General features: G+C 33.1%; 1 protein-coding gene across 1 annotated transcript; it reads left to right on the top strand.

Annotated features, from left to right (window-relative positions):
* The first annotated feature begins 2,659 nt into the window (after nt 1–2,659).
* On the top strand, nt 2,660–16,561 carry LOC139492145 (uncharacterized). The gene is made up of 8 exons (XM_071280286.1): nt 2,660–2,685; nt 2,856–3,029; nt 4,575–4,724; nt 7,051–7,224; nt 8,774–8,923; nt 11,250–11,423; nt 13,792–13,937; nt 16,268–16,561. The coding sequence occupies exons 1-8, from the start codon at nt 2,660–2,662 to the stop codon at nt 16,342–16,344; spliced, it is 1,071 nt and encodes a 356-aa protein (XP_071136387.1). The 3' UTR covers nt 16,345–16,561.
* The last annotated feature ends 1,009 nt before the right edge of the window (nt 16,562–17,570 follow it).

Genomic DNA, 17,570 nt, shown 5'->3' with positions numbered 1-17,570 from the left:
TCATATATTCCTGAAAAGTGTTTGTTTTAATATATTATTAGATGTTTAGTATTCTCTGTAAATAAATAAATAAATAAATAACTACATATGCTTCCTGAAAGGCTGAAAGAAAACCATATTGTGTAACCTTTTAATATAAATGTTAATCTGGCCATGAACTACAACCTGGCTGTGGAACGAATTCTTTCGGACTTGAATTCTGACATAGCTTTGGTTCTAACTGATGTTTTTTATATCCACTAATCAACCTGTTTCGCACTCTCTTGTTTAACAAGAAATCGATAGCCTGTTTTTTACGAGCTTTTAACCTGTTTAATTTGACACGTAAACTTTTTTGATATGCACAATCATATATTTCACGTTTACGTATTTTTTTCAGAGCCACTACAGCACGAGACTTTCTACCCAGACCACAACCTACAGCTTTTAGGGTCTTAGCCAATGCAACATCCCGTTTATTATTGACTTTCAAGACTGCTGCAGATGCACGGCCTAAGGCATTGCGAGAAAAATTCTTATTCTTCGGTAGGTATGTAGAAATTGTCCTATTGACGGACTCACACTTATTTGTATTGCTGAAAAATTGCATCTGATTTAATGCGGTCTGAGACAGTTTCATTTCTAACAATGATTCTATTAATAATTTGTCAGTCTTATTTGGTTTCAAAGACCCATTTTGTAAACCATGACTGCTAAGGTTAATAGATTTGTACCACCAACTAGTTTTTATACCACCATTACATAGTGTTATGCTCCATCTACACGTATCGCTACAATTACCACTATAACAATTCACAACAGACTTAACAATGCGTGGCAAACATTTTGAAATTTGTTGTCGGTCACCATTATATTTTGCAAATAAACATTTCATTATACCATGTGAACGTAATTTTAAATCATTGGCAAAAGCTATTTTAATATCATTCCTCTGGGCCTTTGTAGCTCCAGGGAACATACCGACACTAAATTTTGCTCGCAATACCTCACGGAACTGACTTTGACCCCGGTGAATAGTATCTGCCAGTCTATTTACTGACCATAAAGGGTCAAATATTTCCTGCATTGCTTCTTGTAGACCTTGTACACTTTTTGCATCCCCATCAGTAGTACAATAGTCCACAAGTAAATCAAGTTTAGCAATTTTTTTACCTATTTCATACCCAAGATCCTTCTCACTCAAAGGATCATACCTATTTGTATTTGATGTGCAGTACTCGTGATTAGGACATTCAATGTCATAACCTTTACCGCGTAACCATGCACCAACCCAGCAAAGTTTGTTTACAAGGTGAAAACCAATGATATCATGATTGTCAGTTTCATTTTCACAGGCAATACCAATGACTTGTGATGCATTTTGTCCCATTTTATGCCTACTTTTTATATGCACACTCTGATAGGTACCATCCATTTGTAATTTTACAGGACTATTTTTATTTAACCCTAAGGTTTCATTTCTCTTTCTGAAACTCTCAACCACTTGTTCGGTTTCATTTTCCGCAAGTTTTACAACCTTGTCACAAACAGTATTTGTTATTCTCTGCATTGTTCCTTTTGACATAGGAGGAATACATGAACTAGTTAAAAGTAGTCGCGCGCTATCATTACCAATATTACAGTTTATCACGCCAGTCTGAAACCCATAGTTAATTGTAGCACTCTTGCGACCAGCACGTCCTGTGTCAATTTCTCTAAATAGTTTATATTTTTCTGAAATAAATTTACACTTGGTACACTTCATTTTCCAAATCCAACCAAGACCCCATTGAGTCTCTTGTACCAGTTCAAAATGTGGAACAACACACTTTGGACTTTTATTTAAATGACATATTATAAGACTATTGATCATTAAAATATTAAGATCTCTATCTACTGTTCTATTTTCAGTACTTTTCTCCTCTAAATATTCATCTAAATAATCATCTGACAATTTATGCGGTCTGAGTAGTTTGACTGTAGTCGCACATTTTTCAGTTTGGGGAGCTACATAAGATTTTTTATCGTAACTCTCTTTTGAGTACAGCTTAAATTCCTTTTCTGTAAGGCGGGGTAACCAGACAGATTCTGTGGTGTTTTTAGGAGTCAAATCTGTAGTGGAATTAGAAAATTTAAGTTTAGGTGGTGCAGGTAAAACTTGCATAGATAAATTTTTTAAAACCTGTGTAGATGGAGCTGTAGATGGAGCAACACCATTAATAACACTACAACCTTGATCTGTTGTTAGGGATACACAACGCAATAGATGGGCTTGGTTACCAACCTTATATTGGTTTCTTTTCCTTTTCCCTTTCATTATTGAATAAATACACACTCTGTTATGTTTGTATAATTCTAAATTATGACATCATAAAGTCATGACGTCACAAAAGCGATGACGTCACAATGTTATCTTCACTAAAGAAAAGCACCATTTTTCCCTATTTGAACACTCACACAAAAAGAACTCTAAAATGGTTATTACTTGATGGATTTTAAAACTAAAACCTGTTTTAGAATTGTCTGTGAATGATCTTAACAGTTATTAAAAAATAAAAATGTTCTATTCCTTCTATGAAAGAAATAAATATCAAAAACATTATTTTCTGAGTGAAAAAATCCTTAAATCTACCTTATTTACAGTAAAAAACACAATATTTTCATGATTCATCATCTAAACATGATGATTTTTATAAAGTCAGTTAGGTAATGAAGGTTTGTTAAATGGCACTTTAAGCTATGAAGAGTCTTAATCAATGTCTAAATTGTGAATTGATAACATATGGATTTTGTGCTTTTTTTCTACTAAAAGATATAAGGAACAGTAATAAGCATGCTTACTTAAAAATACTAAAAATTAACTTATTTTATTTCAGATGCGGAAAAAAACTTCACAGAATTGTTCGAAAAGGTGTACCGAAGAAATTCATTCTGCAATACAAGTGGAATCTGACATTTGTTGATCTAAATTGTGAACTATTATTTCAAAGGTGTTGGAGTGTTTCATGGTTCAATGATCACAATTTCGGATGGGAGCTGCTGAAATCGAGGTCAGTTACACTCTTTTAGTGCTATTTGATTAAAAAGAATACAAAATGGCTACCAATAATTTAGATTTTTATCAAAAATATACCAATTTTATACTTATAAACAGTGAAGAGGCAGAAAATGGGGCATGCGTTATTTGGACTGGGGCCACTCAGAGGAGAAATAATTATATTCTAGGGATGATCAATGTCACATACCCAAATGCCAAACGTACTAAAATGAATGTTGCACGTTTAGCAAAAATTTTGCAATTGAAATCTACTGATTTAGCCAAAAATTTAGATGCTTCACACCTTTGTCATAATGCATTGTGTGTGAATACAGACCATATTGTTTTAGAACCTCGGGAGATTAACAATCAAAGAAAAATATGTGTAGCTGCACACCAATGCACCACACATATTGTGCATGGCACAAACTATACTAACTGCATGCTGAATCTGAAATTGTGGTTTGTTATGATTTTGTAGTAAACATATGCACCTTGCACATTTTACCTCCACATTAATCATCTCTGAAAATACCAGTTTTTAACACAAGTAAAAAACGAAAATGGGAAAAAAGCCCACCCTCATACCCCCAAGACACTGAAACAAACATGGCAAACATGTTTATGCAAGATTATAAGCTCAGTCAAACATTTATGTGGTTTTTTTTTCGCCAGTGTTTACTAATTTTTACAGTGCAAGGGGAGTAACTCTTGATGGTTTCATTACTGTGTCAGAAAACTGGGTCATTCAATCAACAGGTGATCACAGGAAGTAAACATGCGGTAGAGAACTAAATGAAAGTGAAACATAGAGACAAATCAATGAACAAAGTATGACAGTCATTAACTAAATAAGTAAACAAAAAACAAAAGAAAAAATAACAGAAAGGAAAAAATCCAAATATGACATCGAGTTACAAAGGCAAACTGTGAATGACCTAATGTTGTAATATTCATTTAACATGGTTTTATTTTGTTTATAATTTTGTTTCAAGGTATGCGTTTTCCAATAAATGCATGTACTGTGGCTGGATGCATGCATTGGGAGATATGAAGTGGTCTTTTTGCCTGATACAAGGTTTATTTCAGTGTCTTGGACCATTATCCCATTTTCATAACAAACTTAAAATAAACAAACTTTTTAATTTAAAAAAAAAACACAACTAACTCATATCATGCTCATATATTCCTGAAAAGTGTTTGTTTTAATATATTATTAGATGTTTAGTATTCTCTGTAAATAAATAAATAAATAAATAACTACATATGCTTCCTGAAAGGCTGAAAGAAAACCATATTGTGTAACCTTTTAATATAAATGTTAATCTGGCCATGAACTACAACCTGGCTGTGGAACGAATTCTTTCGGACTTGAATTCTGACATAGCTTTGGTTCTAACTGATGTTTTTTATATCCACTAATCAACCTGTTTCGCACTCTCTTGTTTAACAAGAAATCGATAGCCTGTTTTTTACGAGCTTTTAACCTGTTTAATTTGACACGTAAACTTTTTTGATATGCACAATCATATATTTCACGTTTACGTATTTTTTTCAGAGCCACTACAGCACGAGACTTTCTACCCAGACCACAACCTACAGCTTTTAGGGTCTTAGCCAATGCAACATCCCGTTTATTATTGACTTTCAAGACTGCTGCAGATGCACGGCCTAAGGCATTGCGAGAAAAATTCTTATTCTTCGGTAGGTATGTAGAAATTGTCCTATTGACGGACTCACACTTATTTGTATTGCTGAAAAATTGCATCTGATTTAATGCGGTCTGAGACAGTTTCATTTCTAACAATGATTCTATTAATAATTTGTCAGTCTTATTTGGTTTCAAAGACCCATTTTGTAAACCATGACTGCTAAGGTTAATAGATTTGTACCACCAACTAGTTTTTATACCACCATTACATAGTGTTATGCTCCATCTACACGTATCGCTACAATTACCACTATAACAATTCACAACAGACTTAACAATGCGTGGCAAACATTTTGAAATTTGTTGTCGGTCACCATTATATTTTGCAAATAAACATTTCATTATACCATGTGAACGTAATTTTAAATCATTGGCAAAAGCTATTTTAATATCATTCCTCTGGGCCTTTGTAGCTCCAGGGAACATACCGACACTAAATTTTGCTCGCAATACCTCACGGAACTGACTTTGACCCCGGTGAATAGTATCTGCCAGTCTATTTACTGACCATAAAGGGTCAAATATTTCCTGCATTGCTTCTTGTAGACCTTGTACACTTTTTGCATCCCCATCAGTAGTACAATAGTCCACAAGTAAATCAAGTTTAGCAATTTTTTTACCTATTTCATACCCAAGATCCTTCTCACTCAAAGGATCATACCTATTTGTATTTGATGTGCAGTACTCGTGATTAGGACATTCAATGTCATAACCTTTACCGCGTAACCATGCACCAACCCAGCAAAGTTTGTTTACAAGGTGAAAACCAATGATATCATGATTGTCAGTTTCATTTTCACAGGCAATACCAATGACTTGTGATGCATTTTGTCCCATTTTATGCCTACTTTTTATATGCACACTCTGATAGGTACCATCCATTTGTAATTTTACAGGACTATTTTTATTTAACCCTAAGGTTTCATTTCTCTTTCTGAAACTCTCAACCACTTGTTCGGTTTCATTTTCCGCAAGTTTTACAACCTTGTCACAAACAGTATTTGTTATTCTCTGCATTGTTCCTTTTGACATAGGAGGAATACATGAACTAGTTAAAAGTAGTCGCGCGCTATCATTACCAATATTACAGTTTATCACGCCAGTCTGAAACCCATAGTTAATTGTAGCACTCTTGCGACCAGCACGTCCTGTGTCAATTTCTCTAAATAGTTTATATTTTTCTGAAATAAATTTACACTTGGTACACTTCATTTTCCAAATCCAACCAAGACCCCATTGAGTCTCTTGTACCAGTTCAAAATGTGGAACAACACACTTTGGACTTTTATTTAAATGACATATTATAAGACTATTGATCATTAAAATATTAAGATCTCTATCTACTGTTCTATTTTCAGTACTTTTCTCCTCTAAATATTCATCTAAATAATCATCTGACAATTTATGCGGTCTGAGTAGTTTGACTGTAGTCGCACATTTTTCAGTTTGGGGAGCTACATAAGATTTTTTATCGTAACTCTCTTTTGAGTACAGCTTAAATTCCTTTTCTGTAAGGCGGGGTAACCAGACAGATTCTGTGGTGTTTTTAGGAGTCAAATCTGTAGTGGAATTAGAAAATTTAAGTTTAGGTGGTGCAGGTAAAACTTGCATAGATAAATTTTTTAAAACCTGTGTAGATGGAGCTGTAGATGGAGCAACACCATTAATAACACTACAACCTTGATCTGTTGTTAGGGATACACAACGCAATAGATGGGCTTGGTTACCAACCTTATATTGGTTTCTTTTCCTTTTCCCTTTCATTATTGAATAAATACACACTCTGTTATGTTTGTATAATTCTAAATTATGACATCATAAAGTCATGACGTCACAAAAGCGATGACGTCACAATGTTATCTTCACTAAAGAAAAGCACCATTTTTCCCTATTTGAACACTCACACAAAAAGAACTCTAAAATGGTTATTACTTGATGGATTTTAAAACTAAAACCTGTTTTAGAATTGTCTGTGAATGATCTTAACAGTTATTAAAAAATAAAAATGTTCTATTCCTTCTATGAAAGAAATAAATATCAAAAACATTATTTTCTGAGTGAAAAAATCCTTAAATCTACCTTATTTACAGTAAAAAACACAATATTTTCATGATTCATCATCTAAACATGATGATTTTTATAAAGTCAGTTAGGTAATGAAGGTTTGTTAAATGGCACTTTAAGCTATGAAGAGTCTTAATCAATGTCTAAATTGTGAATTGATAACATATGGATTTTGTGCTTTTTTTCTACTAAAAGATATAAGGAACAGTAATAAGCATGCTTACTTAAAAATACTAAAAATTAACTTATTTTATTTCAGATGCGGAAAAAAACTTCACAGAATTGTTCGAAAAGGTGTACCGAAGAAATTCATTCTGCAATACAAGTGGAATCTGACATTTGCTGATCTAAATTGTGAACTATTATTTCAAAGGTGTTGGAGTGTTTCATGGTTCAATGATCACAATTTCGGATGGGAGCTGCTGAAATCGAGGTCAGTTACACTCTTTTAGTGCTATTTGATTAAAAAGAATACAAAATGGCTACCAATAATTTAGATTTTTATCAAAAATATACCAATTTTATACTTATAAACAGTGAAGAGGCAGAAAATGGGGCATGCGTTATTTGGACTGGGGCCACTCAGAGGAGAAATAATTATATTCTAGGGATGATCAATGTCACATACCCAAATGCCAAACGTACTAAAATGAATGTTGCACGTTTAGCAAAAATTTTGCAATTGAAATCTACTGATTTAGCCAAAAATTTAGATGCTTCACACCTTTGTCATAATGCATTGTGTGTGAATACAGACCATATTGTTTTAGAACCTCGGGAGATTAACAATCAAAGAAAAATATGTGTAGCTGCACACCAATGCACCACACATATTGTGCATGGCACAAACTATACTAACTGCATGCTGAATCTGAAATTGTGGTTTGTTATGATTTTGTAGTAAACATATGCACCTTGCACATTTTACCTCCACATTAATCATCTCTGAAAATACCAGTTTTTAACACAAGTAAAAAACGAAAATGGGAAAAAAGCCCACCCTCATACCCCCAAGACACTGAAACAAACATGGCAAACATGTTTATGCAAGATTATAAGCTCAGTCAAACATTTATGTGGTTTTTTTTTCGCCAGTGTTTACTAATTTTTACAGTGCAAGGGGAGTAACTCTTGATGGTTTCATTACTGTGTCAGAAAACTGGGTCATTCAATCAACAGGTGATCACAGGAAGTAAACATGCGGTAGAGAACTAAATGAAAGTGAAACATAGAGACAAATCAATGAACAAAGTATGACAGTCATTAATTAAATAAGTAAACAAAAAACAAAAGAAAAAATAACAGAAAGGAAAAAATCCAAATATGACATCGAGTTACAAAGGCAAACTGTGAATGACCTAATGTTGTAATATTCATTTAACATGGTTTTATTTTGTTTATAATTTTGTTTCAAGGTATGCGTTTTCCAATAAATGCATGTACTGTGTGTGGCTGGATGCATGCATTGGGAGATATGAAGTGGTCTTTTTGCCTGATACAAGGTTTATTTCAGTGTCTTGGACCATTATCCCATTTTCATAACAAACTTAAAATAAACAAACTTTTTAATTTAAAAAAAAAACACAACTAACTCATATCATGCTCATATATTCCTGAAAAGTGTTTGTTTTAATATATTATTAGATGTTTAGTATTCTCTGTAAATAAATAAATAAATAAATAACTACATATGCTTCCTGAAAGGCTGAAAGAAAACCATATTGTGTAACCTTTTAATATAAATGTTAATCTGGCCATGAACTACAACCTGGCTGTGGAACGAATTCTTTCGGACTTGAATTCTGACATAGCTTTGGTTCTAACTGATGTTTTTTATATCCACTAATCAACCTGTTTCGCACTCTCTTGTTTAACAAGAAATCGATAGCCTGTTTTTTACGAGCTTTTAACCTGTTTAATTTGACACGTAAACTTTTTTGATATGCACAATCATATATTTCACGTTTACGTATTTTTTTCAGAGCCACTACAGCACGAGACTTTCTACCCAGACCACAACCTACAGCTTTTAGGGTCTTAGCCAATGCAACATCCCGTTTATTATTGACTTTCAAGACTGCTGCAGATGCACGGCCTAAGGCATTGCGAGAAAAATTCTTATTCTTCGGTAGGTATGTAGAAATTGTCCTATTGACGGACTCACACTTATTTGTATTGCTGAAAAATTGCATCTGATTTAATGCGGTCTGAGACAGTTTCATTTCTAACAATGATTCTATTAATAATTTGTCAGTCTTATTTGGTTTCAAAGACCCATTTTGTAAACCATGACTGCTAAGGTTAATAGATTTGTACCACCAACTAGTTTTTATACCACCATTACATAGTGTTATGCTCCATCTACACGTATCGCTACAATTACCACTATAACAATTCACAACAGACTTAACAATGCGTGGCAAACATTTTGAAATTTGTTGTCGGTCACCATTATATTTTGCAAATAAACATTTCATTATACCATGTGAACGTAATTTTAAATCATTGGCAAAAGCTATTTTAATATCATTCCTCTGGGCCTTTGTAGCTCCAGGGAACATACCGACACTAAATTTTGCTCGCAATACCTCACGGAACTGACTTTGACCCCGGTGAATAGTATCTGCCAGTCTATTTACTGACCATAAAGGGTCAAATATTTCCTGCATTGCTTCTTGTAGACCTTGTACACTTTTTGCATCCCCATCAGTAGTACAATAGTCCACAAGTAAATCAAGTTTAGCAATTTTTTTACCTATTTCATACCCAAGATCCTTCTCACTCAAAGGATCATACCTATTTGTATTTGATGTGCAGTACTCGTGATTAGGACATTCAATGTCATAACCTTTACCGCGTAACCATGCACCAACCCAGCAAAGTTTGTTTACAAGGTGAAAACCAATGATATCATGATTGTCAGTTTCATTTTCACAGGCAATACCAATGACTTGTGATGCATTTTGTCCCATTTTATGCCTACTTTTTATATGCACACTCTGATAGGTACCATCCATTTGTAATTTTACAGGACTATTTTTATTTAACCCTAAGGTTTCATTTCTCTTTCTGAAACTCTCAACCACTTGTTCGGTTTCATTTTCCGCAAGTTTTACAACCTTGTCACAAACAGTATTTGTTATTCTCTGCATTGTTCCTTTTGACATAGGAGGAATACATGAACTAGTTAAAAGTAGTCGCGCGCTATCATTACCAATATTACAGTTTATCACGCCAGTCTGAAACCCATAGTTAATTGTAGCACTCTTGCGACCAGCACGTCCTGTGTCAATTTCTCTAAATAGTTTATATTTTTCTGAAATAAATTTACACTTGGTACACTTCATTTTCCAAATCCAACCAAGACCCCATTGAGTCTCTTGTACCAGTTCAAAATGTGGAACAACACACTTTGGACTTTTATTTAAATGACATATTATAAGACTATTGATCATTAAAATATTAAGATCTCTATCTACTGTTCTATTTTCAGTACTTTTCTCCTCTAAATATTCATCTAAATAATCATCTGACAATTTATGCGGTCTGAGTAGTTTGACTGTAGTCGCACATTTTTCAGTTTGGGGAGCTACATAAGATTTTTTATCGTAACTCTCTTTTGAGTACAGCTTAAATTCCTTTTCTGTAAGGCGGGGTAACCAGACAGATTCTGTGGTGTTTTTAGGAGTCAAATCTGTAGTGGAATTAGAAAATTTAAGTTTAGGTGGTGCAGGTAAAACTTGCATAGATAAATTTTTTAAAACCTGTGTAGATGGAGCTGTAGATGGAGCAACACCATTAATAACACTACAACCTTGATCTGTTGTTAGGGATACACAACGCAATAGATGGGCTTGGTTACCAACCTTATATTGGTTTCTTTTCCTTTTCCCTTTCATTATTGAATAAATACACACTCTGTTATGTTTGTATAATTCTAAATTATGACATCATAAAGTCATGACGTCACAAAAGCGATGACGTCACAATGTTATCTTCACTAAAGAAAAGCACCATTTTTCCCTATTTGAACACTCACACAAAAAGAACTCTAAAATGGTTATTACTTGATGGATTTTAAAACTAAAACCTGTTTTAGAATTGTCTGTGAATGATCTTAACAGTTATTAAAAAATAAAAATGTTCTATTCCTTCTATGAAAGAAATAAATATCAAAAACATTATTTTCTGAGTGAAAAAATCCTTAAATCTACCTTATTTACAGTAAAAAACACAATATTTTCATGATTCATCATCTAAACATGATGATTTTTATAAAGTCAGTTAGGTAATGAAGGTTTGTTAAATGGCACTTTAAGCTATGAAGAGTCTTAATCAATGTCTAAATTGTGAATTGATAACATATGGATTTTGTGCTTTTTTTCTACTAAAAGATATAAGGAACAGTAATAAGCATGCTTACTTAAAAATACTAAAAATTAACTTATTTTATTTCAGATGCGGAAAAAAACTTCACAGAATTGTTCGAAAAGGTGTACCGAAGAAATTCATTCTGCAATACAAGTGGAATCTGACATTTGCTGATCTAAATTGTGAACTATTATTTCAAAGGTGTTGGAGTGTTTCATGGTTCAATGATCACAATTTCGGATGGGAGCTGCTGAAATCGAGGTCAGTTACACTCTTTTAGTGCTATTTGATTAAAAAGAATACAAAATGGCTACCAATAATTTAGATTTTTATCAAAAATATACCAATTTTATACTTATAAACAGTGAAGAGGCAGAAAATGGGGCATGCGTTATTTGGACTGGGGCCACTCAGAGGAGAAATAATTATATTCTAGGGATGATCAATGTCACATACCCAAATGCCAAACGTACTAAAATGAATGTTGCACGTTTAGCAAAAATTTTGCAATTGAAATCTACTGATTTAGCCAAAAATTTAGATGCTTCACACCTTTGTCATAATGCATTGTGTGTGAATACAGACCATATTGTTTTAGAACCTCGGGAGATTAACAATCAAAGAAAAATATGTGTAGCTGCACACCAATGCACCACACATATTGTGCATGGCACAAACTATACTAACTGCATGCTGAATCTGAAATTGTGGTTTGTTATGATTTTGTAGTAAACATATGCACCTTGCACATTTTACCTCCACATTAATCATCTCTGAAAATACCAGTTTTTAACACAAGTAAAAAACGAAAATGGGAAAAAAGCCCACCCTCATACCCCCAAGACACTGAAACAAACATGGCAAACATGTTTATGCAAGATTATAAGCTCAGTCAAACATTTATGTGGTTTTTTTTTCGCCAGTGTTTACTAATTTTTACAGTGCAAGGGGAGTAACTCTTGATGGTTTCATTACTGTGTCAGAAAACTGGGTCATTCAATCAACAGGTGATCACAGGAAGTAAACATGCGGTAGAGAACTAAATGAAAGTGAAACATAGAGACAAATCAATGAACAAAGTATGACAGTCATTAATTAAATAAGTAAACAAAAAACAAAAGAAAAAATAACAGAAAGGAAAAAATCCAAATATGACATCGAGTTACAAAGGCAAACTGTGAATGACCTAATGTTGTAATATTCATTTAACATGGTTTTATTTTGTTTATAATTTTGTTTCAAGGTATGCGTTTTCCAATAAATGCATGTACTGTGGCTGGATGCATGCATTGGGAGATATGAAGTGGTCTTTTTGCCTGATACAAGGTTTATTTCAGTGTCTTGGACCATTATCCCATTTTCATAACAAACTTAAAATAAACAAACTTTTTAATTTAAAAAAAAAACACAACTAACTCATATCATGCTCATATATTCCTGAAAGGCACTGGCTACGGTTACATGGAAATGTAACAATAATAAAAATATTATTGTTACATTGGAGACTAAATGCCGGAATGCATGGTTGGGTAAGGGCTTGTTTAATTACGAATGTAACAATAATTACGGTTACATTGCGTTATTGTTACATGAAAAACAGCAATGTACGATGGGACTAGTAATATGTACCAAATAATAAAAGTTGAAGACATTTATTTTATATTTACAATACATACATTTATTACATACAATTTATTTACTGTAACTTTTTATTTACAATGACAATTTCTACAAATCCATTAGATGGTTTTCATGGTTTTTAAAGTCCGACACATTTTTGAAGAACGAAAATTACGTCCTCCACGGATACATGTACATATATATACAGAATAGTATTTAAGTTACAGTTAGCAAACTTTGCTTTTGGTGTATCAATTTGCGTCAAGTTGTATAGTGTATGAAATTTATGTCTTGATATTGTTTCAGTTTCGTTTAAAACGCATCCCAAGTTTTATTTTTTTTCACCCTAAACACCATTTGTTAAATAATAATGTTTATTAGTTATCAGTATTACAAGTATTGTTTAGTACAGATGAAAGAATTAAGCAATACAACTATAGAAAATTTAAGTTTAATAAATCTAGCGTACATTGCTGGTTTTCATTTCAATAACGTAATGTAACTGTAGCCTCAGTAATTATTGTTACATTCGTAATTATTCGGTTCCTCTCCCAACTTTGCATTCCGGAAATTAGTCTCCAATGTAACAATAATATTTTTATTATTGTTACATTTCCATGTAACCGTAGCCAGTGCCTTCCTGAAAAGTGTTTGTTTTAATATATTATTAGATGTTTAGTATTCTCTGTAAATAAATAAATAAATAAATAACTACATATGCTTCCTGAAAGGCTGAAAGAAAACCATATTGTGTAACCTTTTAATATAAATGTTAATCTGGCCATGAACTACAACCTGGCTGTGGAACGAATTCTTTCGGACTTGAATTCTGACATAGCTTTGGTTCTAACTGATGTTTTTTATATCCACTAATCAACCTGTTTCGCACTCTCTTGTTTAACAAGAAATCGATAGCCTGTTTTTTACGAGCTTTTAACCTGTTTAATTTGACACGTAAACTTTTTTGATATGCACAATCATATATTTCACGTTTACGTATTTTTTTCAGAGCCACTACAGCACGAGACTTTCTACCCAGACCACAACCTACAGCTTTTAGGGTCTTAGCCAATGCAACATCCCGTTTATTATTGACTTTCAAGACTGCTGCAGATGCACGGCCTAAGGCATTGCGAGAAAAATTCTTATTCTTCGGTAGGTATGTAGAAATTGTCCTATTGACGGACTCACACTTATTTGTATTGCTGAAAAATTGCATCTGATTTAATGCGGTCTGAGACAGTTTCATTTCTAACAATGATTCTATTAATAATTTGTCAGTCTTATTTGGTTTCAAAGACCCATTTTGTAAACCATGACTGCTAAGGTTAATAGATTTGTACCACCAACTAGTTTTTATACCACCATTACATAGTGTTATGCTCCATCTACACGTATCGCTACAATTACCACTATAACAATTCACAACAGACTTAACAATGCGTGGCAAACATTTTGAAATTTGTTGTCGGTCACCATTATATTTTGCAAATAAACATTTCATTATACCATGTGAACGTAATTTTAAATCATTGGCAAAAGCTATTTTAATATCATTCCTCTGGGCCTTTGTAGCTCCAGGGAACATACCGACACTAAATTTTGCTCGCAATACCTCACGGAACTGACTTTGACCCCGGTGAATAGTATCTGCCAGTCTATTTACTGACCATAAAGGGTCAAATATTTCCTGCATTGCTTCTTGTAGACCTTGTACACTTTTTGCATCCCCATCAGTAGTACAATAGTCCACAAGTAAATCAAGTTTAGCAATTTTTTTACCTATTTCATACCCAAGATCCTTCTCACTCAAAGGATCATACCTATTTGTATTTGATGTGCAGTACTCGTGATTAGGACATTCAATGTCATAACCTTTACCGCGTAACCATGCACCAACCCAGCAAAGTTTGTTTACAAGGTGAAAACCAATGATATCATGATTGTCAGTTTCATTTTCACAGGCAATACCAATGACTTGTGATGCATTTTGTCCCATTTTATGCCTACTTTTTATATGCACACTCTGATAGGTACCATCCATTTGTAATTTTACAGGACTATTTTTATTTAACCCTAAGGTTTCATTTCTCTTTCTGAAACTCTCAACCACTTGTTCGGTTTCATTTTCCGCAAGTTTTACAACCTTGTCACAAACAGTATTTGTTATTCTCTGCATTGTTCCTTTTGACATAGGAGGAATACATGAACTAGTTAAAAGTAGTCGCGCGCTATCATTACCAATATTACAGTTTATCACGCCAGTCTGAAACCCATAGTTAATTGTAGCACTCTTGCGACCAGCACGTCCTGTGTCAATTTCTCTAAATAGTTTATATTTTTCTGAAATAAATTTACACTTGGTACACTTCATTTTCCAAATCCAACCAAGACCCCATTGAGTCTCTTGTACCAGTTCAAAATGTGGAACAACACACTTTGGACTTTTATTTAAATGACATATTATAAGACTATTGATCATTAAAATATTAAGATCTCTATCTACTGTTCTATTTTCAGTACTTTTCTCCTCTAAATATTCATCTAAATAATCATCTGACAATTTATGCGGTCTGAGTAGTTTGACTGTAGTCGCACATTTTTCAGTTTGGGGAGCTACATAAGATTTTTTATCGTAACTCTCTTTTGAGTACAGCTTAAATTCCTTTTCTGTAAGGCGGGGTAACCAGACAGATTCTGTGGTGTTTTTAGGAGTCAAATCTGTAGTGGAATTAGAAAATTTAAGTTTAGGTGGTGCAGGTAAAACTTGCATAGATAAATTTTTTAAAACCTGTGTAGATGGAGCTGTAGATGGAGCAACACCATTAATAACACTACAACCTTGATCTGTTGTTAGGGATACACAACGCAATAGATGGGCTTGGTTACCAACCTTATATTGGTTTCTTTTCCTTTTCCCTTTCATTATTGAATAAATACACACTCTGTTATGTTTGTATAATTCTAAATTATGACATCATAAAGTCATGACGTCACAAAAGCGATGACGTCACAATGTTATCTTCACTAAAGAAAAGCACCATTTTTCCCTATTTGAACACTCACACAAAAAGAACTCTAAAATGGTTATTACTTGATGGATTTTAAAACTAAAACCTGTTTTAGAATTGTCTGTGAATGATCTTAACAGTTATTAAAAAATAAAAATGTTCTATTCCTTCTATGAAAGAAATAAATATCAAAAACATTATTTTCTGAGTGAAAAAATCCTTAAATCTACCTTATTTACAGTAAAAAACACAATATTTTCATGATTCATCATCTAAACATGATGATTTTTATAAAGTCAGTTAGGTAATGAAGGTTTGTTAAATGGCACTTTAATCTATGAAGAGTCTTAATCAATGTCTAAATTGTGAATTGATAACATATGGATTTTGTGCTTTTTTTCTACTAAAAGATATAAGGAACAGTAATAAGCATGCTTACTTAAAAATACTAAAAATTAACTTATTTTATTTCAGATGCGGAAAAAAACTTCACAGAATTGTTCGAAAAGGTGTACCGAAGAAATTCATTCTGCAATACAAGTGGAATCTGACATTTGCTGATCTAATATGGGTCAGGGTCCCTAATAGACCTTGAGATGAGGAACTCAGATGACGTAATTAAAAAACAATATTAGTCCGCGATACAATTGTGGATGCTGTGATTTTAAAAATGGACATAAATGAACAATAAGAACTGTTTTATAGAGCTGATGTGATGAGAAAAGAAATATGTAGATTTGACCTGAAATAAATTATTAGAAAGGACAATTTTTTTATTGAGTTTTATGATCAGAATTTTGGGATTATTTCATGTGGAGAGTGACATTTTTCACCATCTTCCGGGGTCCAGCAATTTACGAAAAAAGTAATCTCACTTGCCACCCCGAAAATTTAACCAAACATGTATAAATGTATCAGCTTCGATATGAGCCATCCTACATGTTCAAGTAAACGATATGGACTGAGCAATGGAGGAAAACGTTACCATTGTCGCCTATGGAGAATTAATTAAAAATGTTGACCCAAATAGGTGGAAAGAATTATACAACGTGATGTTGAACCCCTATTATCCAAATACAAAAATAACGACATTGTAGGGCAACTGACGATGTTTCTAGAAAATGTTCGGAGTTAGATCAGCGCTTTGATAGCAATCCTCTCTTTTTTAATTTCAATAAGTAGAATACAGAAGGTAAAAAAAGATGGACTATAAAAAAGAAAACCATACATGTACAGCACTTAAAATAACAGCTCATCCTATACATTTTTGTAAATAAAAAAAATCAATTACAAATCATACCGTATACCATAATGCTTCCAGGTTGCATTCATGTAAAAATCTATAATTCAATTTCCCATAGGAACTCCTTTTACTGCCAAACTGTACCACATTTTTATTATGAAGTTTTGAAGAAAAAAATATATCCCATTGGAACGCCTACAGTCTGTTGAGAGGCACGTCCCCTGAACGTAACAAATATGTTGTTAATCAAGAAAGCAAGCATCTTGACAATATAAAGAAGAAGATGTGGTATGATTGCCAATGAGACAACTATCCACAAAAGACCAAAATGACACAGACATTAACAACTCTAGTGATCCTTTTCAAAGTAGGATTTATCCCTCCCTAAGACAAGATACTTGTATCTACGTTGGCCATCTTTTTTATGAAACAAATCAATACCAACTCTTTCAATTTGTCTTTTAGTTTGGAATGTGGAATATTAGTGTAAAGTGTAGAAAAATCAAATGTTTTAATACTATTACAAGATGAAAC

This window comes from Mytilus edulis, chromosome 10 (genome assembly GCF_963676685.1).
Source record: "Mytilus edulis chromosome 10, xbMytEdul2.2, whole genome shotgun sequence".
Lineage (NCBI taxonomy): Eukaryota > Metazoa > Mollusca > Bivalvia > Mytilida > Mytilidae > Mytilus > Mytilus edulis.
The sequence above is the reverse complement of the archived record's forward strand: the minus strand, read 5'-3'. Positions and strand labels throughout refer to the sequence as shown.